The sequence below is a fragment of the Hippocampus bargibanti genome, linkage group LG08 (assembly GCF_051943395.1).
Source record: "Hippocampus bargibanti isolate YZ-2025 linkage group LG08, ASM5194339v1, whole genome shotgun sequence".
NCBI lineage: Eukaryota > Metazoa > Chordata > Actinopteri > Syngnathiformes > Syngnathidae > Hippocampus > Hippocampus bargibanti.
In genome coordinates this window covers 13,043,785-13,070,490 of record NC_142741.1, presented here as the reverse complement: position 1 = coordinate 13,070,490, position 26,706 = coordinate 13,043,785, and the positions used below count along the sequence as shown (strand labels likewise).

General features: G+C 40.7%; 2 protein-coding genes across 6 annotated transcripts in view; one reads left to right on the top strand and one right to left on the bottom strand.

The window, feature by feature from the left end:
• The window catches only part of rrp1 (ribosomal RNA processing 1), a 33,346-nt gene extending 13,951 nt beyond the window's left edge, over positions 1 to 19,395 (bottom strand). Inside the window, exons 1-12 of one of the 4 annotated variants that reach the window (XM_089003299.1) lie at positions 19,259 to 19,395; positions 13,962 to 15,774; positions 13,767 to 13,851; positions 8,796 to 8,878; positions 8,300 to 8,357; positions 8,134 to 8,219; positions 7,958 to 8,019; positions 7,758 to 7,887; positions 7,410 to 7,474; positions 2,101 to 2,267; positions 1,050 to 1,144; positions 784 to 881 (exon numbers count right to left, since the gene is read on the bottom strand). In XM_089003299.1, the coding sequence (XP_088859425.1) occupies positions 784 to 881; positions 1,050 to 1,144; positions 2,101 to 2,267; positions 7,410 to 7,474; positions 7,758 to 7,887; positions 7,958 to 8,019; positions 8,134 to 8,219; positions 8,300 to 8,357; positions 8,796 to 8,858 (824 nt within the window). In that variant the 5' untranslated portion in view covers positions 8,859 to 8,878; positions 13,767 to 13,851; positions 13,962 to 15,774; positions 19,259 to 19,395. Of the gene's footprint in view, positions 1 to 783; positions 882 to 1,049; positions 1,145 to 2,100; positions 2,268 to 7,409; positions 7,475 to 7,757; positions 7,888 to 7,957; positions 8,020 to 8,133; positions 8,220 to 8,299; positions 8,358 to 8,795; positions 8,879 to 10,994; positions 11,154 to 13,766; positions 13,852 to 13,961; positions 15,775 to 18,657; positions 18,801 to 19,258 lie in introns of those variants that run through there. The other 3 variants (XM_089003297.1, XM_089003298.1, XM_089003296.1) reach the window with 3 other exon arrangements.
• mmadhcb (metabolism of cobalamin associated Db) lies at positions 18,876 to 26,401 on the top strand. Of its 2 annotated transcripts, none has more exons than XM_089003307.1 (8): positions 18,876 to 18,987; positions 21,196 to 21,233; positions 21,790 to 21,934; positions 22,130 to 22,335; positions 22,450 to 22,552; positions 23,249 to 23,379; positions 24,960 to 25,046; positions 26,048 to 26,401. In XM_089003307.1, the coding sequence occupies exons 2-8, from the start codon at positions 21,225 to 21,227 to the stop codon at positions 26,240 to 26,242; spliced, it is 876 nt and encodes a 291-aa protein (XP_088859433.1). In that variant the 5' UTR covers positions 18,876 to 18,987; positions 21,196 to 21,224; the 3' UTR covers positions 26,243 to 26,401. The 2 variants fall into 2 exon arrangements, with proteins under 2 accessions (XP_088859433.1, XP_088859432.1); XM_089003306.1 differs by lacking the exon at positions 18,876 to 18,987 and adding an exon at positions 19,471 to 19,610.
• The last annotated feature ends 305 nt before the right edge of the window (positions 26,402 to 26,706 follow it).

Genomic DNA, 26,706 nt, shown 5'->3' with positions numbered 1-26,706 from the left:
GATTAATTCAGCCAAGAGTGGGCCCAAATTCCTCTACAGCAGGGGTGCTCAATATGCTGATTGTGATCGACCAATCGCTCGCCAAGGTACTATTGGTAGATCACATGACGAGGTGATGTGACTTCCTTAACTTGATTGATACACCGAACAACGAGTCAGATGAAATCTCATTATTAAGTACACTGTGCGTGCTCAAACAACGCCCCTGAGTGTTGCAAGGTTAACTAGCTGGTCGTTAGTGACATCCTAATTTTTCCCTTCTTAAACATAAAATACAGTATAAAATGAGTGGGGGAGCTGGACCAAGTAAGAAGAAAAAAAGTATCATTCATATTCGAGGGGATTTTCAAAGTGTGTTTGTCTCGTCTGTCTCAGCGTGAACTCAGTTAATGGCAAAAAATGTACACTGTAATTATGTTGTGCTGTGCAACATATGCGGTTATATATCAACATAAGTTTCAAGAATCCTCAATATATTTCTCAATAAATATATTGGGGAGATCATTTTGACTTGGTCATTTCAAATGTAGCTACCATGCTGAAAACATGTGAGCAACCCTGCTCTAGAGCAATGTCAAAGACTGATCACAAATTATCGCAAATGCTTGATGCCAGTTTTTGCTGCCAAGGGTGGCACAACCCATCACTAGATTGAGGGGCAATTACTTTTTCCACATAGGAACAGAAATGTTTGGCTTTTTTGTACCTTATTTAATTCACACGAACCACAACGAGGATGCATTATGCTACTTTCGCAACTATCTGGGGGTTTACATTACTTACACTTTGATGATTTTGTAGAGTCTTTGTCTATTGTGGCTGGGTGTGCCACTTCTAATTGACATCACTAAGAGCTTGTCTGCAAGAGCTCCATAGTCAAACTGTAAAATAAATGTTTCATTACAAGGGGCAAAGCGGAACATGGGATTTTTCAACAGCTCTCTTCAAAAGCGGTACAGTGGTATTATCCCATTTCTAAGTATCCCAAAATATGTGTCCAATAATGGAAAAAAAACAATGTGGATTTAGGATAAAAATATAATACTAACCTGTAGAACTGGCCCTACATCATCATCATCATCAAATGGTAACTCTGAGTCCGAGTCTCCTGATTTATGAACACCATTTAAGTGTGATTTACTTCCTGAAAACAAAATAACCAGCAAATAATGTCTTCCTCGCATCTTAAAAATGAAGCACACACCATTAGCATTAAAAATAATGAGCAATAATGAGCAGACAGACAGACAGACATTTATAAGACAATTTTTAATTTTAAGTTACAGCTACTCAATGAAAAGGTTTCTTCAGCCGTCATCTGTACTTCTTTGAAGATGTCGGGCGTTTCGCTTCTTATCCAAGATGCTTCTTTAGCAAACTAAAGTCTTACTGGTAGTTTCGGCCCGATATATATCCCTACTGTCCAGACATGGTGGTGCCGGACTCTGCTATGATAGGTCCCTGCTCTCAGGTTGGGGGGAGCAGAGGACTACTCCCTGCGGCTCCACTGATTGTTCCTATTGTCCTGACTAACGATCGCCCTATACGCTGGTATCAGCTCATTGCATTACTAATCCTATGTTGCCTAAGCAGGCTGTTGTACGAACGATCCAAATTGAACCTCCCACCACCATATTGGTTTAGTGAAGGATTTAGTTGTTTTATGAAAATCGCTTCTTTTACTTCCCTTTCACACCATCTATGTTCTTTCGCGAAGATTTTAACCTAGGAAGAACATAGGATTAGTAATTCTGATGAGGTAATACCAGAGCAAGATGGCAGGTATGCGATTGTGATGCAACTTGCGATGGTCGCATGTACAAACCCAGGGATCGGGTGAGCCATGATTGGTCGCTGCCCAGGCAATGAGTAATTGTGATGGGAAAAAAATGTTGAGGTGCTCTCTTGCTATCATATTTGTCAGTACAAATTCTTTATGATTTCAGATGTTCCCGCAGGTGACGCCCAGTTCTAGTGGCAAATGGTTGCCAAAGTGCGAGAAGCATGTACTATGAATCGGTCCATAGTGCAAAAACAAAACAAAGCATTTTTGAAACACCTGCAAAGGTGTGCCTCATGCTTCCTGCGAAAATGTCGTACCGTTTATCTGCTTGACAAGGTCCTCTTCATCATTCCCTTCAGAGGACTGGCCTGAATCAGAGGACTCCGCTGCTTTCAGCTCCCGCATCAGATCATCAATGGCATAGGGAGCCTGGTCAATAATTGTGCTGAAGATGCTGTTGCAGATTGCTTGGAAAAGTGTCCGACTGGTGAGACGGGTCAATCAAGAGAATTGTCGATCAGTAGGTGGATCGATAAAACGAAATAAATATTCTCGCTTTTTCGCTGTTCGTTTCCTGATTGGGCGGCACTTGGCGGAAAGCACAATTTTGATTGGATGATACTGACCTAGGTTGGCTGAAAGCGGAATATTGATTCGATGATACTGGCCGTTCATGTTGACACAGAAACACCCCTTTTAACTAAGCCCGACGAATAAAAAAAATAAATGACAAATATTGTGCACTTCAGGTTGGGATTGACCAAAAGATTCACCTTCGCGGAGAGAAAAGGTTCGGATTCAAATTTGCAATGAAACAATATCAGCGATGAAACAGTCGAATGTCAGTGGCACTTTGACTAGCCCCATGCTAATGTTAGCATTAAATTACTTCTGCAAGAGACAGCAGAAAGCAAGTATGGACGCTAATGAGCCGTGTGCAGGCTAGCAAGCAGTAACTTTGCATAAGGACCCGGCGAGTTGACTTTCATTCTGATTGTTTGACTGGATTTTTCCAAACATGAGGAACGGAAAACCATTCATGTTCATGGTGAGTACTATCACAAAGTTATTTTAAATACATTCTGGCATTTCATTGAAAAATGGCCGCTTGTGCGTGCGGCTCTCACTGAGAAGCATTTCTAAATATTTTACTTTTACGGTTCTTTTAGTAAAAAAAAGGTTCCCGACCCTGGCTGTAATGGGTAGCATTTTCACAGCCCCGCTTTGATTACAAAGGTCGGTACTGTTGCACAGTCTGTGGCTGGATCGATGTATGTATTGAGGAGCCCGTGATGAGAAAAAAAATAGAGTCAGCTCAGAGCGCCGATGCGCATGTGGAACTGTCGCGGCTTGGACTTGAAGCGGATTTACCTGGGACAAGAGATGTGAGACAATCTCTTAAAAAATGGAGTCTAGAGATTCGTGTTTGCTTTCACAACATGTACTTTTTAGCAGACATGCACATTTCACCATGACATGACGTCCCTGATCCATTGTGAAAAGGATGCTTTGATCCTCTCCTCTTTCACCGATAACTGTTTCATGCAACAAAGAGGGTGCAGAAAGTGCTAAATATTGAGGACTGTCTGTGTCTTGTGTCACATTTGCTATTTTGTTCTTTTTTTGTTTGTTTTTGACTCCAAGATGGCGTCGCGAGAGTGGCTGCCCTTCACAGTAGCTCCTGTATTGTTTTTGCTGTTATGAGATGTAAATGTATCCACTGTGAGACAAATAAAGGCTTATCTAATGGATTTAAAAATAACAGTGCCATCTATAAAACAAGTACAGTAAAGTCTCGTTATATCGATATTCAAGGGAGTCCGAAAAAATATCGATATAACCGGGACTATCGATATATCCGCCCCTGTTTGCATGTAATTTTCTCCGTGCGTGCATAGAAATAGTATCGATATAACCGGGACTATCGATATATCCGATATCGATATAACGAGACTTTACTGTATAACAAAAAAAGAATGTACAGAGATACATTGGCTTATGAACTTAATTGGTTCCCATACAGTGTGTAATGTGAAACATTAATTTCCCATAGGAAACCATTAAAATGAGAATAATGAGTTCCCACGTCCCCATAACATAACTTTCTAATTTTGTAATTCTTAAAATTTACATAAAATATACCTTGTTTTATGTATAACAAATGTGTTATGGTATTGTAATTAAACAAATAAAATGTACTGTATAATAATAAAGTCGTTTTATTTATCTTTGTGATGGTCGATGGCTTGATGGAATGGAGTGGCCATCTTGAGAAATGATTACCTGTAAGCTTTGGCAGCTTTATCATCACAACTGGCTGCCTCACCATGACGAATGACACTATGAATCCCTGTACGACGCTTAAGGTTCTCGAACCATCCGTGGCTAGCCTTGAAATCATCAATGGATGACGAACTTCCAGGTTGCCTCTTGACGATAGCCGAGTGAAGTTGCCGTGCTTTCTATGGGATAATTTTCCTAGTTCCTCATCAATTGTGTCCTGTTTAGCTGGGTTGATAGCTTTTTGCATCAAGTGTACAGATGGGTTGTACAGGTTATTTGTGGAGTTTGATTGATTGTATATTTTAACCTTGTAGTCTACACTCTGCCTTTGAACTATCAATAAAGATGAAACAAGTCCAAATTTCACTGTGTTTTCAATCCATTTTCTCACTCTCTCTGTCATCTGCCTATTTATTTTTATTTGCAGCGCTGTGTGTCTGTAACCCCCGTCCCCACCAATCACATGCGGCTTTAACCGAAGACTGGGTGCGGGGAATAGATGACAAAAAAAGTTGGCTGCCATTTCCTTGTGAGGAGAACGGGCTCGTTCGCGAACGACACATCACTCATTGTGGCGCTCCGTGTGTATCCCGAAAAATAGTTTGTATGCCAAGATTAAATTCTTGTGAATTTAACGTTCGTAAGCCGAAAAGTTTGTTAGCCAAGGCGTTCGTAAGCCGAGGTATCTCTGTATTTACTGAGGGCAGTCCGGTAGTCGAGTGGGTAGAAGGCCGACTTCACAGTGCAGAGGTCATGAGTGCAAATCCTGCTTCTGTGAGTTTGCATGTTCTCCACGGGCTTGCGTGGGTTTTCTCACAGATTCCAAAAACATGCATGGTAGGCTGATTGAACACTCCAAATTCAACCCAAGTGTGTGAGCATGTGTGGTTGTTCGTCACTGTATGCACTGAAAACTTTGAGGATAAAGCCGATTGGAAAATGTACAAATGAAATTAAAAACATATTTAAGCAAGTTGGTGACCACTGTGGTATTTTCTTTCAAGAACAGACGGCACAAACAATGGTGTCCGAGTGGGGATAACTTTTTAAAATACTCAGACCTCAGTTCACAAATTTAATTCTTTGAGACTGTAAAGAAGTTTTCCTATTAAAATAAATCATTATTATATTTAAATTATTTCGATTGAATTGTATATATTTGTGGTCCGGTAGTCGAGTGGTTAGCACATCGACTTCACAGTGAGTTCAAATCCCGCCCTGGCCTCCCTGTGCTGAGTTTGCATATTTTCCCGGGCGTGGGTTTTCTCCGGGTCCTCCAATTTCCTCCCACATTACAAAAATATGCATAGCAGGCTGATTTAACACTCAAATTTTGCCTAGGTGAAAGTCAGAAAGCGAATGGTTGTTTGTTTCTGAGTGCCTTGTGATTGGCTGTCAAAGGATTCTGGGTGTCCGCCGCCTAGTGCCCGAAGACGGCTGGGATAGGTTCCAGCACGTCTCGCGACCCTTGGGAGGATTAAGCGATCTGGAAGACGAACTAGGCAGTTAAAAATATTTCTTTTCTCCATATTACCTTCTAGTAATTAAAATTACACACACAGGAAATGTCTATAATGAACAAAAACCATCAAAACACGTGTATGTGTGTGTGTGTGTGTGTGTGTGTGTGTGTGTGTATATATATATATATATATATATATATATATATACACACATACACGTGTCTTTATATGGTATTTTGATTATATATATATATATATATATATATATATATATATATATATATATATATATATACACACACACTTATTCCTCATTAGGGTCGCGGGGGTTGCTGGAGCCTATCTCAGCTGTCTTCGGGCACGAGGCGGGGGACACCCTGATTTGGTTGCCAGCCAATCGCAGGGCACACAAAGACATACAACAGTCACTCTCACACTCACACCTAGGGACAATTTGGAGTGGTCAACACACGGAGGACCCGGGGAAAACCCACGGGGAGAACACAAACTCCACACAGGGACACCGGGACGCGAACACCTCTGCACAGCCGGTGTGCACACACTACCGGGCCGCCCATTAAAGTCTCGTTATATCGATTATATTGATAATACTGCTTATTACAATACTATTTTCATTTCTCGTACACATGTCTACTCTTTATGTATGATTAGTTCCGTTTAGTACGATTCATGTTATTACGATAATCCGGTTACTACGGTGCTCTTTTTCATCTCCCGCCGGCCATTTTGCTATGTTTATATCGATACAAAAGATACTTAAGGTGATTCGATATTTGCTTAGGGGTTTCTATACCATGACCAAGTCACGTGAGCAGCTCCCGTGCCAGCTTCCGTACCAGCTTCCGTGTTTTGAACTGTCATACGCGAGCACAATAAAAAAGGCATAGCAGAGCTTATATACAGTGCTGTTGTTCAACACCAATTTAAACCATGGGGAAACGTAATAATTGTGATCTCGGAACGAAGTACAAGGCAATAGTGGCTGTCGAGGAGTATCCAACAAGGAGTAAATCCTCCATCGAGAAAGAGTTCGACGTGCCGCAGAATACTTATCAACGTAAGTAATGTAAACGTTGCAGTTTTTGTTTTCCATACATGTACTTAATTTTGTTGTATATCTTTATCGCTTGCAACAATCACTGTTTTTCATGTTTGTACATGCTGCCGTTCGTGGTTTCGTGTGTATAGAAAAACGTGAGGATTTTGCATCGGTTGCATTTTTGAAAGGAAATAGTCATTAAAAGAGAGTAAAGACGTTTTTATTTTATGCATAAGTTTATTTTTCACTTCACTACTGTACAAAAAGCATGCTAGAGAGGCAATCCATCAACCCAATGATAAAATTACGTGCCATATCAAAGATCCCCCATTTACGTATTGCACCTCCCATTTAATGCAGTGCAGGACGGACATATCGATAGTACAGTTATATCGACATTTTTTCTGACTCCCGAGAATTTTGATATAACGAGACTTTACTATATATATATATATATATATATATATATATATATATATATATATATATATATACACACAGTAAAGTCTCAGTGAGACCTCGATATCGGACACCTTATCTTACAAACTTCCCGGTTATACGTCGATTTACTAAATTAAACCTTATAATAAGCACTATTTTCATAATACACACGCACCACGGCTGGCGGAGTGACTTTCGGGGAAGCATCGATAGAACAGCACCAGAGGTTAAGTTACCAACAGTCCTTATGGAAGGTGACTCCCTTGAATATCGATATAATAAGACTTTATTTTACAGCACAGTTTATTTCTTTAATTACATATATATATATATATATATATATATATATATAAAAGGAGGCTATGCGTGTTTGACTTACTTCTTGGTTTTGGCTGCTGTTTTGCAGAATGGCTCAATGAATCTCAGGTTCTGGTCAGCAGTGAGCTGCAAAGAAAAAAATTGAAAATGACCGTCACATTTTTCAATGAGTTATTAATACTTCCTCAAATTTTGTTGCAGAATTATCTATCATGGATCCATTACTTGGATAAAACTACAAGATTGGCATTTAGAGTTCATTACACTTCAACATTTTATATTTACTTTCTGTTTGGTGAATTTTTGTATCGTGAAATACACGAATTGAACAGGATCAATAAAATATATGAGGCCAAGTCCACAAACTTCAGTCAAAGCTCCAAATAACCAGTCTGGATCACAACTTTACCTCTGATGCACCCACAGCTGCTAGTTCTGTCAAGTAAAGGTCCAAGACATGAAACTGTAGACCAGCGGGTGCATCGGTGCCACTGTTCAGGAGCTCTGTTGTAAAGAGTTCCAAAAATCTTGAAACCACACTAAAAAAAGAAAGAAAAAGAGCATTATGTATATAAATTAACCTATGTTATGGCAGTTTTCACAGTTTACCTGCTATCCCAATTTTTTCTTTTCAGCATCTCAAAACTTTGTCTGAATATGAAGCGGATCAGCTGTAATACAGAAATCAGATAGAGGGCAGAACTGTGATATATGAATGTATGCAGACACTCACACGCGCACGCGCACACACACAAACACACATACACACGCACGCACACACACACCTGGAAAAACTTGTCCATTCGTAGTCTGTCAATGCCGTCCCACTCCCTTTTGAAGGTCTTAAGGGAGCTCTCCAGATATAAGAGCTCTGTGGAAAACATAGTTTTCACAGCCGGCTTTTCATCTTCTATTTTGTACTTGGAATGACGCCAGCCGGGATCAACTTACGTCCATCAATGTCATGAAAGGTGTGAATTAGTGCGCAGAGAGAATTCGAAAGCTCCTCCTGTGAACAAAATTGTGCCTCAAATTAAGCCAATACAAAGTGAATAAATCCCAGAAAGGCCAAATCATTTACCAACTAAATGGCAGAGGGTGACATTAATTGAGCCTAACATGCAGGGTTGTGCTGGACTTGGGGAATATTGTGGGATTCCTCAACGGCCGGTCAATTTTAGGGACAGTCAAAGAATTCCTCCCCGAAATGGCATAAATTACGTTTTTGTGCACAATTGCTGTTCGCAATCACAGTAGTGAGGTTTTCTGTCCATCTCCTAAAGGTAGGAGTTGCTGAAGGAGAAGCAGGAAAGGCTGAAGGGACTTGCCTTCCGACTAACTTGAAAAAGTGATTGGTGAACATTCACGTTTTCAGGCTGAGGCCTGTAAACGTTCCATAAGCCACAACTGACAGACGAACGACCGTAAGAAAGACAGGAAGCAATACCTGTAAAAGTGGTTTGTCCTGCATCCATAAGCAGTAGAACAGACCTTTCCACAGCTTGAGCATTTCTTCACTAGTAAAGCCATCTGGACAGAGAACATAAACCTAATGGAGTGCCTGGGTGAATCAAATATTGAATCAGCTGCTTTTGGACAAGACCGTGTACGGAAAGGCGATCCATTATATTGTGTATTTCATACAGAAAGTAACCCATCATGCTCTATTTTTAAATAAATGAGGCTATTCACACACACCTCGTAACAAAAAAAACAAAAGGGACATTTCAGTAAAAACGGATCAGTGCAAACTATTACTGTGTCAGATTGTCAGCAGCAAATATATCGGAATCAGAAAACCTTTATTCGTCCCACAAATAATATAAAAATGTGTGTACATTCATTTTTATCTATTTAACTGCCTTTGAAAAGTAGTATGAAGTTTGTTGTTAGTCTCTACTGCGCACATGCTAGAATTTGTACAAATAAAAGCAAAGGTAAAATTGTACTTGTGTCACCAAGAGTAAGGTTTCAAATCTGAAGTTTCATACTCTATATCGGGAACGAATTCGTTACTTGTCTAAACAACACATAGTGATATTGATAGGATATCTTAATTTCAAACGACCACAAGGCATAGTCAAATGTGTTACATTTCCTCTGAACCGGATGGGACGCCGAATAATGTGGTGCACTTCGTGTTTGAACCAAGTTCGAAAGTCTGTGAATGATGTGGAGCGGCTATGTTGCATTTGATTGGCTCATGTACAGACAGGCTGCTTAGATGAAAGAACTGAGGACAGCATATGGCCATTGAGCACCTTCCTCATTAAGCAAAATTAAACTTAAAGGACAACCGACGTCCCCGGTGTCCAAGTTGTGTCCATAATTTGTAAAATGGCTTCAAATGACTTCTACTGAGCCTATTTTAATAAGATTCCACAGCATATAGCTATATTTTACGTTTTAAGACTAGCTTACGTCACGAAAGGACCGCCCCCCTGACCGAAAAAAGACACATTGTAGCAGTCCTTCCATCTCGTCAATGTATTTTGCTGTACACGTTTGGTCTGAGAACAGTGTTGTACCCAAAAGCCGCCAGAAGAGGGCATCCAAGTTCCATATAAGGAATTTATCAGCCTGTGGAAGCGGAGGTGGCCACTGGAGGTCGCCATTTTGTGCCTCTTTTTTTGGGTGAGAGATTTTCCCCCAATGCTGCCTCAAAATGGCACATATAATTCTTTAATCGATTGCAAACATGTATGCTTTCCTCTTCAGAACTATTTGAATCATATTCATCGCAGCTCAATTTTTCGCAGATTTTGGACAGTTTTTATTGGTGTTTTGCATTTGACTAAAAATCATACTGCATGTTTTGGGTATTTTAGATACGATAAAACGTTTTTTTCTGATGTCAGTTAAAAAACAAAAAAGTGACGTCGGTTGTCCTTTAAACCAGGGCCCTTGAGATAAAGATGTTAATCATAAAATGGGTATACGCAGAGATATGCCAATGAATTTTGTTAGCAACGAGTTGTACGTTTATAACATCAAGCCACGTTAAGCTTTTGCCAGATAGTGAACGCCTATGGACAAATAATGAGATAAACATTATTTGCCTCACATTGGAGAAATTCCTAGTTCATAACGATAAAGTTATGAAAGGAAGACCTGAATACTGTGGCGATTGCTATATTTTCAGAGGTTTAAGCGGATTTAAGTGTTGATTTGGGTGCCAATAAGTTTTAGTTTTCTAACATTAAGACACTTGAAGCCTTTTCACTATAGTAAACCTCTGAATATCTTATTGCCCATATATTCTACGATTGTGGCGATTTTCTATATCCAGAGGTTTGCGTGGGCATAGGTAGAAATGCACATGTGAATTTTGATAACTGCTCGTAGTTTTCTGACTTCAAACCACGTTTGGCTTTTTTAACAAGCGTTTTAGTTAGCAAGACGTGATCAATGTTAATTGCGGATAGTCTAACTTTCCTTTTAAATATTAAACCCACTTACCGTACTGTACAACATGTAGATTTTTGGAGGGTGGCGCTTTTGGATTAAGCTTGGACAGAGGAAATTATCCATATACAGTAGTTACATGTAATGTTCCAAAGACAAGACAGTACTCTTAACTCGTGTCTGAGAATGTTCCGAGCACATAAATAAATGCAAATAAGAGCAATAAACACGGGTTGCTTACCTGTCGCGTTCTGTGATCTGACATTTATATATTTCTTCAACTTTTTTAATGCTTTTGTTCGAATAGGCTTTTCGTTTGAGGCTAATTTTTGTGCCAATTGAATCTCTGGTTCTTGAGTAGCCGCCATTTTCTCAACAATTCACGTGTAGCAGGACTGAACCGTGCTCCATCCGTCGTGGTAAGATGACGTCACGTTTACATAGTCAAAGGAAAGTGTGTGTCGTAATCACGTTTAGTCGTTTCAGAAAATGTTCTTTTTTGAGTAGTGGACGGGTATACTTGTCTAAAACTTTGCATTCAAAAACCAGCAACATTGGTATATACTCTTCAATTTTAAGACAGCGATATACAGTATATGTAATACTCGCGATAGGTTAGAGCTTGTTACGAGACTTCCTCCAACAGCTGTCGTCGGAACGGTGTTGTTTACATTCACATTTGCATATTTTTTTGTAGCATTTTCAAGTGTTAAACCCCAAATGTCTCGTTCAATGGATGATGGTGAATACTTCTTATAACTCTGGCAGTTCATCGGACAATTATTATTTTTCGACAAGTGGGGAGGTATCAATGAGAAGTTTTATACCCGGGAGAGGCCACGCCATGTATCTATGGCCTGCCAAAAATACATAAAGAAGGGTTCCCCCTCAGACCCATTGTTTGTAGCATTGACTCCTCTACATACAATGTAGCCAAATATTTAAAAACTATCTTAGCTCCGTTGGTTGGTAACACAGAATATCACGTAGAGAACACCACAGGGTTTGTAGAGAGGATCAAAGACCTCATATTGGAACCTGAGGAAACTTCAGCATCATACAATGTGACTTCTCTCTTTACATCTGTCCCAACCCCAGCAGCAGTCTTAGTGGTGAGGACGAGACTGCTGGCGGACGCTTCTCTGCATGAAAGAACCAAGCTTAAAGCGAATCACGTCTGCCAATTATTGGAAATCTGCCTTAATACTATGTATTTTCAATTTTGGGAGAAATTTTATAAACAAATTCATGGTTGTGCTATGGGCTCACCAGTTTCACCCATAGTGGCTAATCTGTACGTGGAAGAGATGGAGAAACAGGCCCTCATATACTTCCCAGGGATAAAACCTAGACACTGGTTTAGATATGTGGACGATACTTTTGTCATAATTAAAAAACAAGAAATTCAACAGATCACCTCAACTCTGTAGACATCAACATTAAATTTTCTCGTGAGGACATTAAAGAGAACCAACCAGCCTTCTTGGATTGTAAAGTAATTATAAAAGAGGACAGAGCGCTAAAAACAGAAGTCTTTAGGAAGGCTACGCACACTGACCAATACTTACTTTGACTCTAACCACCCTTTACAACACAAACTAGGAGTTATCAGAACCCTCCAGCATAGGGCTAAACTAATACCAACTAGCATTGAAGGTAGAGAAAAGGAGTCAAAACATATCAGGAGAGCACTCACTAACTGTGGGTACCCTCAGTGGTCATTCAACAAATGTCAGAAAGAAAGAATAGGGAATGAAACCAAAAATTCTCAAGAGACAAAAAGGAGAGGAGTAGCAGTACCTTACGTTGCAGGAGTTTCTGAAAAATTACAGAGTCCTTGGGCAACACAAAATTCCTACTTATTTCAAACCGATAAACACGTTAAGGCAAAACTTAGTGCAGCCAAAAGATAGGCTACTAAATGAAAAACAAAGTAATGTAGTTTATTCAATACATTGTAAGAATGAAAATTGTAAAGAGCAGTACATTGGGGAGACTCAACAAATTCTCAAAAAAAGACTATCAACATCGCAGGGATAATACAAGTGGGCCTCAATCGGCAGTACATTTGCACCTAAAAGCTAGCAACCACTCATTTGACGACAATGAGGTTAAAATCTTAGCGAAAGAACATAGATGGTTTGAAAGGGGGGTAAAAGAAGCGATTCTTATAAAACAACAAAATCCTTCATTAAACCGGTCTGGTGGGGTGAGATTCAATTTGGATCGTTCATACAATAGCCTGCTTAGGCAAAACAGGTTAGGCAACATTCCTAATGCTGATGAGGTGATACCGGTGGGAGTGGGGCAAATAGGCCAGTCGTTAGTCAGGAATGTAGGAACAATCAGTGGGGCCACAGGGAGTGGTCCTCTGCTCCCCCCAACCTGAGAGTAGGGACCTATCATAGCTGTGTCCGGCGCTGCCATGTCTGGACATTAGGGATATATAAATAGGGCCTATACGACCAGTCAGACTTTAGTTCGCTGACGAAGCCTCTTGGATAGGAGGCGAAACGTCCGAAACCTTCAAATTTGTACAGATGACGGCTGAAGAAACCTTCTCATCGATGGACCACTCCTGTACGACTGAGAGCTTGCACACACGTTTTACTGAGAGCAATTATCCGTGCTTTCTCCTGTATCATGCGGCCTTTACGCAATATCCTGCCTTCCTTTACATGATTGCGTGTGTGTGTGTGTGTGTGTGTGTGTGTGTGTGTATATATATATACACACACACACACACACACACACACACACACACACACACACACACACATACACACACACACATACACACACACACACACACAGCGTGAGTGACAGTTGAGACAAACATCCTTTTCTTTGCATTGGACATAAAAATAATCGCTTGTCCACTGCAGGTTAAATACTCTGCATTCTGAATCCATTTTTCTCTTACCTAACCTTTTCGCCATTATTCCGTTCTCTCTTTGACAGGAAGATTTACAAAAGAAAACGGGTCTGGAACCAAATAGAGCGGCAAACTGACCTGAATGTACCACCGGACTCCCCTCCACTTCCTCATACGTCACTTTCTTGTGTCGCTTCGCATTGTGACCGACTCCTTTAGCGTTCTATTGTGAGCAGGCGTATTTGTATTGTTCAATCACGATTATAAATAACATACATTGATTACATTGATTACATTGATTAAAATAGGAACAGATAATGATCGAAAACCAACCTTTGACTTGAAAAAGGAGGACAAATAGGAAAAACATCTGATAGCACTTCTGGTATTGTTCAGGGGGCCGGGCCAAATGTGCTGACGGGTCGGATACAGCCCGCGGACCGTAGTTTTTGCGTGACCACTTTTTTAGGCGAAGGATGGTAGCAATGGTGGATGGCACCGGGCTCTTTAATTGGAGAATGGTCGTAGAAAGTTACTCTCAGGGAAGTGACACACAGCGTGAGAGATGTGTCAGGCTGAGATTCACATGACAGCCGCGGTATGCACATGTGACGCCACAAACGCACACCTCGTTCGTGTTTCTCAATGATCACCTTCTTCTCCTCTACGGTGATTTTGTTTTGTGTCTTCTTTGGCTGAACATGAGCCTGTGGTGGTTTTTTCGGTCCCATAATAGTAAAATTATCTGCAAAAAGCTCCTCTGAGGCGATCGACGTGTGAATTCAGAGAGAGGGGGTGTGGAAAGGTGCGCCGGCTGGAGCGCTGTTCGGTCGTGTCCTTCCGCCGAAGATCACTGCGCCAGATCCGAAGATCACTCCGCCAGCCGTGGTGGGTGTGTATCGCGAAAAGTAGTGTGTATTCCAAGGTTTAATTTCCATAAATTTGACGTTCGTAAACCGAAATGTTCGTAAGGTAAGGTGTTGGTAAACCGAGGTCTCACTGTACACAGAAAATGCAATTTTAAATAGCTGGGTTTTGAGATGGGATTTGAAGGTGGGAAGATAATCGATGTTACGAATGTTGGGAGGAAGTGAGTTCCAGAGTTTGGGGGCAGAGCAGCTGAAAGCTCTGTCCCACATCATGCTGAAACGGGCAGGGGTCAGGGGGGGGGAACACAGAGGTGAGGGGAGGAAGACGATCTGAGGATCTAAAAATGTGTGCACTCAAGTGCCAGGGCCCTTGTCACTGTCACCTGAACTCCAAGGCCCACGGAACACTGAGCCTCGGGACCACACAAACACTCAACACAGCATCAGAAACCCTAGACTGTCCTCTTTCATATGCGATGGAATCTTTGTAAAATGCGCTCAGTATAAGTCATTTGAAGTGATTTTACACATTATGGACTCAACTTGCCCAGAGGTGTCGGTTGTCCTTTAAAAAATAAAAAAAATATATGCTATTTTGCTTCCCAGCACTTCATTTGTTCTTCTTGGATAAGGTCTCTGAGTTTTTGTGCTGCACTCAGCCATTCCATATTTCCTCTACCTTTCGCATCCTCAATGAGAGATGTAATACTGCTGAGACTCTCTCTCAGAGACCTGGGTTCAGGTGTGTTATCATCAGCACCCTCTCCCGCTTCTTCCTCTTGTTTTATGACAACACCAGTCTCTTTATATTCTTGGTTATGGGTGGCAATATTACTATCCATTTGCTGCAGATCTTCTGGTGTGCTCTCTGGTGGTACTTTTGTTAGGCTCTGCAAATCATCATTGCACGGGAGCTCTTGTTTTGCTTGACTTGCTTCAACAGAAAAGCCACATTTCTGAAAATATTGTTGGATGGTAGCCCGACTAATGCTATGACGCTGAACGAATGTCCTCAACCAACCATTTGATCCTTCAAAGTCTGTGATTCCTTTACTGAGAGCAATTATCTGTGCTTTCTCCTGTATCATGCGGCCCGTTATTACATTGTTGGTTGATCTTTTCTTGGTAAACCACTCCCAAGTCTCCTGGTTTATTTCAGGATACTTCTGCCTTCTTGCAGTCAATATCTTCCTTTTGCTGTTCAGTTTTCCTGAATTCCAGAGTTCCAGAATGTTTTCTCTGTCCTTTAGAATGGCATAGATCTGCGTCTGGCCAGCCTAAAATATAAAAAACGAAATTTCATAAGTTATTATTTGATATCAAAATGTACATGTGTAAAATGCACCTGAAGCATAACAGTAATTAATAATAGTGTGTGTCTGCAATACCTTAAAGGACAACCGACGTCTCCGGACAAGTTGTGTCCATAATTTCTAAAATGGCTTCAAATGACTTGTACTGAGCGTATTTTAAAAAGATTCCACCGCATGTAGCTATATTTTACGTTTTGAGACTCGCGCTGAATATTCCGGAAGTCTTGTTTTTGAGTTGGTGACGAGTCCGTACGTGACGTCACTGAAGGAACGCCCCTGACCAAAAAAAAAGACACATTGTAGCAGTCCTTCCATCACGACAATGCATTTGCTGTGCTCGTTTGGTCTGAAAACGTCATGTTGCACCAAAAAGAGCCAGAAGAGGGCGACCATGCTCCATATAAGGAATTTATCAGCCTGTGGAAACGGGCTGATTAATTCCTCACAGGGAGCTTGGTCGCCCTCTTCTCATAACTGGATGTGTAACAAGAAAGCATATTCTCCGAATCTGAAGCCATTGTTTTGATTCTCCAGCAATGCAAGACGTCTTGGCGTGACGTAACGAACTGGGGTCGGGACTTTCTGAAAATGCCCAATTCGCAGCTCAATTTTTTGCAGATTTTGGACACTTTAAGTCATTTTTATTTGTGTTTTGCATTTGAATAAATATATCATACTGCTTGTTTTGGGTATTTTAGATGCTATAACAGTTTTTCTGATGTCAGCTAAGAAACAAAAAAGTGACATCGGTTGTCCTTTAAATGTATTATTATCATCATCTTCTTCTTTTCCTTTCGGCTTTTCCCCTCAGGGGTCGCCACAGCGAATCAATGTCCTCCATCTATCCCGGTTTTGTGCATCCTCTTCTCTCACACCAGCTACCTTCATGTCTTCTTGGACCACATCCATAAACCTCCTCTTCGGTCTTCCTCTCGGTCTCCTGCCTGGCAGTTCAAGGCTCAGCATCCTTCTCCCGATATGGCCACTCTCTCCTCTGGACATGTCCAAACCATCTCATTCTGGCCTCTCTGACTTTCTCTCCAAAGCCTCTAACATGAGTTGTCCCTCTCATGTACTCATTCACGATCCTATCCAACCTGGTCACTCCCAAAGAAAACCTCAACATCTTCAGCTCTGCTACCTCCAGCTCTGCTTCCTGTCTTTTCTTCAGTGGCACTGTCTCTAGTCCAAACATCATGGCTTGTCTCACCACTGCTTTATACACTTTTCCTTTCATCCTAGCTGAAACCCTTCTATCACACATCACACCTGACATTTTTCTCCAGCCGCTCCAGTCTGCCTGGACGCGCTTCTTCACCTCTTTTCCACACTCTCCATTGCTCTGGCCAGTTGACGCCAAGTCCTTAAAATCCTCCACCTTCTTTATCTCTTCTCCCTGTAGCATCACTCTTGCACTTGGATCCCTCTCATTCACACACATATTTTCCGTCTTGCTGAGACTGATCTTCATTCCACTCCTTTCCAGGGCATATCTCCACATCTCTAGTTTCTCCGTCACCTGCTTCCCGTTCTCGCTACCGATCACAATATCATCTGCAAACATCATGGTCCAAGGAGATTCTTGTCTAACATCATCTGTCAGCCTGTCCATCACCATAGCAAATAAGAAGGGGCTCAGAGCTGACCCCTGGTGGAGTCCCACCTCCACCTTGAATTCCTCAGTCACACCGACAGCACACCTCACTGTCTTACAGTCATGATACATGTCTTGCACCGCTCTGACATACTTTTCTGTCACTCCAGACTTCCTCATGCAATACCACAGCTCTTCTCTGGGCACCCTGTCGTACGCTTTCTCCAGATCTACAAAGACACAATGCAATTCCTCCTGACCTTCTCTGTACTTCTCTATCAGCATTCTTAAAGCAAACACTGCATCTGTCGTACTCTTTTTTTGGCATGAAGCCATACTGCCGCTCACAAATGTTCACTTCTGCTCTTAGTCTAGCTTCAATTACTCTTTCCCAGAGTTTCATTGTATGGCTCATCAACTGTATTCCTCTGTAGTTAGTACAACTCTGCACATCTCCTTTGTCCATAAAAATGGACACGAGTACACTTCGTCTCTATTCTTCAGGCATCTGGTCAACATCTAAGATCTTATTGAATAACCCAGTCAAGAACACCACGGCCACCTCTCCAAGACACGTCCATACTTCGATTGGTAAATCATCAGGCCTGAGTGCCTTTCCGCCCTTCATCCTCTTCAGCGCCCTCCTCACTTCATCCTTGCTAATGTTTGCTACGTCTCGGTCCACAACAGTCACGTCTTGGCCCACAACAGTCACATCTTCTACTCTTTGTTCTTTCTCATTTTCCTCATTCATCAATTCTTCAAAGTACTCTTTCCATCTTGCCATCACACTACTGGCACCACTTTCGAATCAGTAACCTTGATCTTCAGAGGTTTGATCCGCATGTTTGTTTTGGCCAGGCTTTTACGTCGGATGCGCTTCCTGACACAACACTCTGTATTTATCCGGGCTTGGGACCGGCACAAGAAGACTTATGTTCCTTTGTGGCTACCGAACAAGTAACTCGCTCAGTAAAAGGCTCCCAAACACAAAATGGTCATCGGCACAGCAACATTGACACAAAATTAAGAAAAAAGCATGTTTTGATTATGATGTAAAGAATTTATCAATTCCTGAAAAACAATTGAAATAAAATAAAAGTATTGACGTGTATTTTTTTTTAGCTGATGTGAATTGGCATTTAAATACATATTTTGAATCAAACAACCCAAATCGTAAAAACACGTCATACAGCAAGGAAAAAAAGAAAATAAATCACGAAATTTGTGATCAGCATTCAACTTACACTTACATCATTTTTTGCAGAATCTCTTTTACTTTGCTTCCTCCATATTTCAGTTTCATTACTTGTATTCTGTCTTTAAGTGTTAAATATTTCTTTTCTTAACTACTTGCGAATAGCATTGGATCCATTTTATACGAAGCAATGCAACGTTTGTGCTGAGTCTGAAAATACTTCTAACCACACGCTAACAATCACAAATACTTCCTGTGCCACTGCGCATGAGTATAACAGTGCGTTGGTTGCCGTTTCTTAGCTAAGAAGTAGCATTGCTGTGCCAGTCTTGATTGGACTTTTAAACGAGGCTTGTTACCGTTGTAACCACATTGCAACGCAAAGGTGGATAAAATTATTTCGCATTATACACACGCGAACCTTTCGGTGTAGGGGGAATCGGAAAAGATGGAATGGCTTTAAGGCATTCATATTTTTTTCACACTACTGAGTACTCCTACATGTTGGTTTCGTTGTAGAGCAGTGTTACGTGAACGTGCTTGTCCTAAGTACTTCCGGGTCGTTTCCTCGGCAAAAAAATGAGAATCATAAGTAGCCCTACAAAATATGACGTTCAAGAAATGTCTAGTTATTAACATTGGGAAATTGGTCTTACCGTATATTGTGTGCAGAGCCATTGGGTCACTGACTCTCCAGAGTCAGACGTATAGTACTAAAGGGACAATCTTTGAATTGAGACAGAACCAAACAGTTGTCGGGTGAGTGCACTGAAGAGACGAGATGAGGCCAGAGTTGGCCACTCATGACAGCTGCAACTGGTCCACATATTATGACGCAATTCTTTTCCAAGGTGGAAAAGGACGTTCTACAGAATAAAAACAAAACTTAAAAACAGGGTCAAGTCCTCGTTTAGAAATTAAGTTTTTTTTAATTGGACGTCGATGAATTTCACGTCGAACTGGATTATAACGACATAAGAAAACCGCGTACAACTTCGCCGGTTTTTGGTAAGCACTTTGTCCTCTCATTCCTGCATTATATGAAAGATTTAACATTCACTTCATTGTTAAAGCTTTGGTATGGAGTAATATATTTTTGTACAAGTCAAAATAAATTCGAGGCACTCGGAAAAACTACTTAAACGTGTTATTTTTAATTGGCTTCAACTTCTAGTGGCTGAGTATGAGTTAGTCGTTGACTCATGCATGGAAATAGCTACAACGATCTTGTGAGGACATGCAATTCTGAATGATTTACAAATGCAGCTAGCTATGTATGCTAGGTCATTTGTATCAACGTCTGCAATGCTTCATAGCTCTTTCGTAGCAGATAGTTATAGCCACTAACTCGATCAGACAAAGTAGGACAAGTGATTGAGAAGTTGCCGGTGTTGTAACGCCTCTGGTGATGGCACAGTCCCTGAAACTTGTCCTGGCCTCCATCTCCGGTGAAGCATAGGGTTTTTATGGGGCCAGCCAGTTTCTGTGGAGCACCACCACGACCGCACTTGGAAGGTGACTTTAAACACATTTTCTAGGACCTTGATGAGTCACAATCTTACTATGCAGGTCCTTTCTTCTTCTTAAATTATCGATCCACAATTTCACACAGGCGGTTCAGTGCACTTTTCAACACCAGATTTCGTTCATCCGCGTCATTAAGAGGCTTTTTTTGGGCCACATTGTGTATTTCCCAGATTTTGTCCTGTTGTCAGCCTAAATCATGCATTACAGGCTGTCAATTCACTCTAACATAGGCAGAATATTGCTCTGGACGTACGAACTGGGGTTCTTGTGCCCCGGTTTACTCACTCTGCAGTGTAAATATTATATTGTGTTTTATTATTTTGTTATGTGATAACATTCTCAAGGGCTTGATGACAAGATGATTGCAACTGGCATTTTAAAGACAGGAGTTGGATTATGAACTACTTGGGTTGGATTTTTAACCATAGCCGCATTACAGTTCAGGATTTTAGTTAATGATAAATGGCTGTTATTTTAATATTTTAAGTAAAACATTTTGGCCTTTATGGAGTGAAAACAGCAGCAGGTAGCCACTGGTCTCCTCCCACCGCCTACTTTTATAGTTCAGTCGATCGTAAAATAAATAATGTGAAATATGCCAGTGCATGCATGCATGCATGCATGTAGAGCTCTTTGTGAGGGCACTATACGTGTTCCACCTTTGCAAAACACCTGTCACCAGGTAGAAGCATGTGAGGGACGTGTACACGTGTTTACAATTTCCTCTTTGTAAAAAAAATATGATTATGAAACAAATTTATTGTTTATATATTTTTACTCAAGGGCGGCTTTGGTGTTCAAAAAAATGACCTTTTGAGACACGAAGATGTGGTTTGCTTTGTCACCATATTAGGTTTAAAATAGACATTTCCCATTATATTCTGCCAATTTTCCTTTCTATAATATACATTTAAATATTGTCTTCTTTCAGCAGATTGACAATGAGTAAATTATATTCTAGTCCTTCCAAATGTCACCAAGCAGTCACTAACAGGTGTGCTGCATTAATTTGAGATTCTTCCTACCAATCATTTGATATTTACTTTCACTTTTTCTACTGCCACAGGTACTGTAACTGTACACTGCAAGAGGACAATGGCGACTGTAAGTTCAGTGCATGTGCCATATTCATAACATTTCATAGTTACAGGCATGTTCAGAAGTTTTTTATGACTTTTCCCTGTATACACCCACCACAATGATCAGAACAAAATACTGTAAAATTAGATGGGCATTTCAAATGCAAGACCTGACACAAAAGTTATTTGACATTTAAAGTTACAGTATACTCCAAATAAAAGCAATATGACTTTATAAATCTAATTATTGAAAACACCCTATTCCGAATAAAAACAGGAAGTAAAAAAAGTGTATAATCTACACTTTCCTTACTTTAGATCATATTTTCTGGGTCTCACTTGCCCATTTTCGTGGAATGTCAGCACTCTTTGTGAAGTAACGGTGAAATGAGGGATCCTGTCATTATTATATATAAACGTGCTGTGGAAATGATCACATATTTATCCTCATGCATGACCAGCTTATCTGAGATAAATCTGTTATGCTCGCTTTCCTTTCAAAGGTCCCTGCGTGTTTTCCATATCGCTATGATTTCAGTGAGTTTGCAACTAACATCATATCTCTGTGATTATTCAATCAGATGATGTACAGTCGAACCAGGATGGCGACTTATCTACCTGGACTAAATGCTCTGGTGCAGCATTTTGCCAGCACCGTGGGCTTCTCTCCTATTAGATCCTATTACTCTGGTGATCCCCGTGGAGCACCAGTTACTTCCAAAAATGGTAGAGCACATTTTTTCCCCATTTGCTTTTTCAACATTTTAAATAGTGAAGGCAAGGAAAGGCTGGATCTGCTTGACTAATAATTGCTTTTTGTTCAGCATAGCATCCCAAATTTCTAGAAGGGAATTAAAAAGCAGTATAGTTTGCGAGGAACAGTGTTTGTTGAATTACAGTTGCGGTTGATTTCTGTTTCAGGACCACCTAGGTTGCAGCATGATGAGACCATGGGACCTTTTGATGTCAAAGACCAACTTTACTTTATGCCCGGTAATGTAAGGTTTGAATTCCACTTGAAGGCTTCGAAGCAAAAGATGAGACTGAGAAAAAAGATGGTCCCTGAACTGCTGCATACTCCATCCAGCCCTGCGAGATCCTTTTCTGGACTGCAGATCAAAGAACTTGTAAGTACAGCCTATTAGTGTATTGCAGCGCTCCGGTTAAGATAAGAACTATTCAAAACACTGCAAAAATATAAACCTTTTGTTTTGTGTGCGTACGCATTTATGAATGTGAAGGATGACACAGCCACAAATCACGACACCAGTGAAGCAAACCAGGATTTTGATAATTCATCTGTGGAGTGTGTCATGCAGTCATGCCCTGAAAAACTAATGCAAGGTAATTCACTGACTGACACCACACCCAAAATATTAGTTCAAGATCAACAAAAGAAATAATAACAGGGAGAGACAGAATGGGAAGCCTCATGGTTGGTTGTTAATCCCCCAATCAATGTCTTAGATGTGAAAAGAGAACAAGATGGGGCTGAGTTTCAGATAGATTAGGATATTGCCAACTCCAAACAGCAGAAGATCAATACAGTAAATCTGGCCATCTACTGACTGACTGGGTGTCCCCTCACCTACTGCCTGATGATAGCTGGCATAGGCTCCAGCAGCCCCTGCTTGTGTTTTTAAGCATATATTTTGTTCACATACTTGCACGTTGATAGAGGACATGTATTGTAGATGCATCACACACATGGAAATTCAGTTATAAGGAAGTATTGTACAGCACAAATAGTATTTCCTTGCAAGAGAATACTTACTGTATTGTAGATGTCACATCCTTTACGGCAAACCACACTCTGGGTCTGAAGTGTGCGCAGTCGCAAATGTCCCAGAGGGCAAGAAGGCTCCACATTGCCTGCTCTTTTTGTCAACCACAAATTGTATCCCACTTCGAGATTTTTAAGTCTGTCTGTCTGTCTGTCCGTCCCTCCGTACGTACGTACGTGCCTGTCCATTCATTCATTCATTCATTCATTAATTCTCGCTTGGTACAAAGTATTGTTTGTGATCCCGCTTTCTCCAGATCTCCAAGATCTGTTTCCTGAGGCTCCAAGCTCCTGTGTGACAGTGGTCACTGTGACACAAAAGACAAAAAATGATATGACCTCATGGTGTTCTGCTGTTGAAGAAGAGAGAGATCATATGCTTGAAAAGGTGAGATACAAACATATTCACACATACAGAAAAATATATCCAAACACCGACAAAATAGTTGGTACCTTCAAAACACAAAGGTCACTGAACTGAAATAAAGGAAAGAAAACATTTGATTTTTAAACATTCAACCGTTAATAACAACAGAAAACATTAATACACATCCAAAAATTACAATCATAAAAATACATCATACATCATGAACATTTTATGCCTGCTTTAGCATACTACTTTAATGCATGTAATATAAGGGTATTGCATCTCAACAGAGGTAATTCAAACCAATGATGATGGCTTGGTACCCAGGCATGTGCTAATTGTGTTTTACGAATGGAATAAAAATGTGATCAAATTCAAACGCAAGCACACTGAAAGAAAACAGTTTACAAACCAAATCGCTAATTGCACTTTACCGATTAAGGAGATGACATTTCTCAACCGAATATGGGTAACGTCAAAAGCATTTCAACAACCCGGGTGTCCAACATGCAGGCCTCGACTACTGAGTCCTTGGCTGAGCAAAGCCAGCTGACATGCACGAGCCCGAATGGACTTCCACCCCATCTTAAAGGACAACCGACGTCACTTTTTTGTTTCTTAACTGACATCAGAAAAACGTTGTATAGCATCTAAAATACCCAAAACACGCAGTATGATGTTTTTATTCCAATGGAAAACACCAATAAAAATGACTTAAAGGACAACCGACGTCTCCGGACAAGTTGTTTCCATAATTTGTAAAATGGCTTCAAATGACTTCTACTGAGCGTATTTTAATAAGATTCCACCGCATATAGCTATATTTTACGTTTTAAGACTCGCGCTGACTATTCGACTATTCAGGAAGTCTTGTTTTTGAGTTGGTGACGAGTCCGTACGTGACGTCACTTTAGGACCCCCCCTTGACCGACAAAAAGACACATTGTGGCAGTCCTTCCATCACGTCAATGTATTTTGCTGTACTGTTTGTCTGAAAACCTTGTGTTGCACCCAAAAGCCACCAGAGGAGGGCGTCCAAGCTCCATGGAAGGAATTTATCAGCCTGTGGAAACGGGCTGATTCATTCCTCAACAATATCATCATGAAAATAGCGTTAGAATGTTCCGAATTTGGGACACTCCTTATTTTTAATATTTCTCGGTAAATAAACAAGTTAGTGTTACAACATATACTTGCGTGGTATTTCATCCATGACGAAAAATAGAAGGCGCTTTGAAGATGGGGGAGAGCACGTTGTGTTGCACATGAAGGAGATGATGTCACTGACGCTCTTTAAGGCAAAGCTGCATATAACCTGTTTTAAAGGGACATGTAACTTGTGCCGCATCAGTTTCAATCGGCACTTGAACTGCTACCTTTCATTTTCTCGATCTATAAGCATAATCGTCCGTGAAGGGTTAACATCTATTCACGGCCCGCCTGTAGTCGGCATCCGGCATTATTTGTTATCGCGTCAGCCCGACTGGAGGCGTGACTCAGGATACACGGAAGTAAAAACACAACGACTGTAGTCGTTTGCCGGGAGGAATGAGTTAAGGGAAGATTACTTGACCAAATTTACTAAACTATTACCTTTGTAGTTTGTCGACGGAGCCAAGGAGATTTGCTTCATTCTGCAAAGAGAAGGATTCTGGGCAGACTTCATAGATCCGTCTTCAGGCCTGGCGGTAAGACCCTGTTAAAAAAAAAAGCTTTTAGGGCATTGTCCAGCCCACGGGCCAAATACGGCTGCGGTCCAACTCTGACTGGCCCGCGAAATGTTACTTTGACTTGAGAAAGTAAAACCTCCTTCGAAAATTCATGCGTGGACTAAAACAGCAGTGCTTTTATTTTGAAACATGTTGACAGTGTGCGTACGTCGATGTCCAGGTACTGAAAGAAGTTTGAGTGCCTTACTTTGTGGTGAGCAGGTCGCCGTGTTTAAGGAATATAACGTGGGTCCGCGTTACGAAACGAAACATGCAGAAAAATAAGGACATCTGACTTAGGCTGGAAGAGCGCTGTTAGCTGAAGATTTGCAAACCCTGAAAGAAGTCAAACCATCAGCCAGTCACCTCTGTCGGTACTCATCGATGTTCGATGTGAGGAGAATGTACAGTGAGTTTTCAAGACGTTTTGAAGATTTTAAAAACATTGAGGATGAAACGCACCTGAGTTCCTCTCCATTTGGATGCAGTATAGATAATGCATGCACCAATTGATGTCCAGCTGGAACTCATAGACTTGCAGTCAGACACAGTACTGGCAGAGCACTTTAAAGGACAACCGACACCATTTTTGTTTGACATCAGAAAAACGTTTTATAGCACCTAAGATACCATAAACATGCAGGCTGATATTTTTAGTCGAATGCAAAACACCCATAGAAAATGACTTAAAAGTCAGAAAGTCCCGCACCCAGTTCGTGACGTCACGTCAGGAAACTCCTTCACAAACTACCTTGCTCCAGAATGAAAACAATCGCTTCAGAGAGTTCAGATTCGGAAAAAAGATCCTTACTTGTTACTCATCCAGTTATGAATATGATTCAAATAGTTCTGAAGAGGAAAGCATCACTGGTGAAGGACATGACACGTGAATCATATGAAGCCCCGTGAATAAGCAATCCGTCTTCAATATACAATTTCCCAGTGTCATTTAATTCACTCCTTGTTACTTTTCTCCCCAGTTTTTTGGACCTTACACAAACAACACAATGTTCGAGACGGACGACAGGTACCATCTTCTGGGCTTTCAGATTGAAGACTTGGGTTGCTGTCGAGTTATTCGACATCCTTTGTGGGGGGTACATGCCTTTGTGGGATCAATATTTACCAATGCACCACCCAATAGGCTTACAATGAGAGATTTCCAGGGCTTTTAAACTAAAGGCTGCAATTGAAATGTCTTTCGTTACATATTATCTATATACTGTCTGTGTGTTGAAAGGAATATTTGTTGGACTATCTGGAATGCATATATGAAAAATACCAAAATGATTCTATATTACTGTTTCATAATAAAATTGGAAGCTGAAACTGTATTTCCCCTTTTTGGTACCCTAATATTTAAAGTTCTTGGAATATTTTGTTATTTCTGTCATACAATGCTGTGAAAAAATGTTCTTTGCATATTCATCACACCCAGTTCAGTTCATCAATCCAAATGTAATATCACTCAGACTATTCAAGGAAATGCACAACCCAATTTGTAAATTACTGTTTCATTTCTCAAGCGGTGAAATATTTAAACCCACAATATGTCACTGTGAAAAAATAAGCTGAATTTAATTTCACAAACAACACAAGCACCACATTACCAAAATCTGTCAAACAATGTTAAGTAGGC

Coding starts and splice junctions, on each gene's coding strand:
- mmadhcb (XM_089003307.1), top strand. Junction 21,935..22,129: donor ACCAGTTACTTCCAAAAATG/GTAGAGCACATT, acceptor TTTCTGTTTCAG/GACCACCTAGGTTGCAGCAT. Junction 22,553..23,248: donor CCCTGAAAAACTAATGCAAG/GTAATTCACTGA, acceptor CGCTTTCTCCAG/ATCTCCAAGATCTGTTTCCT.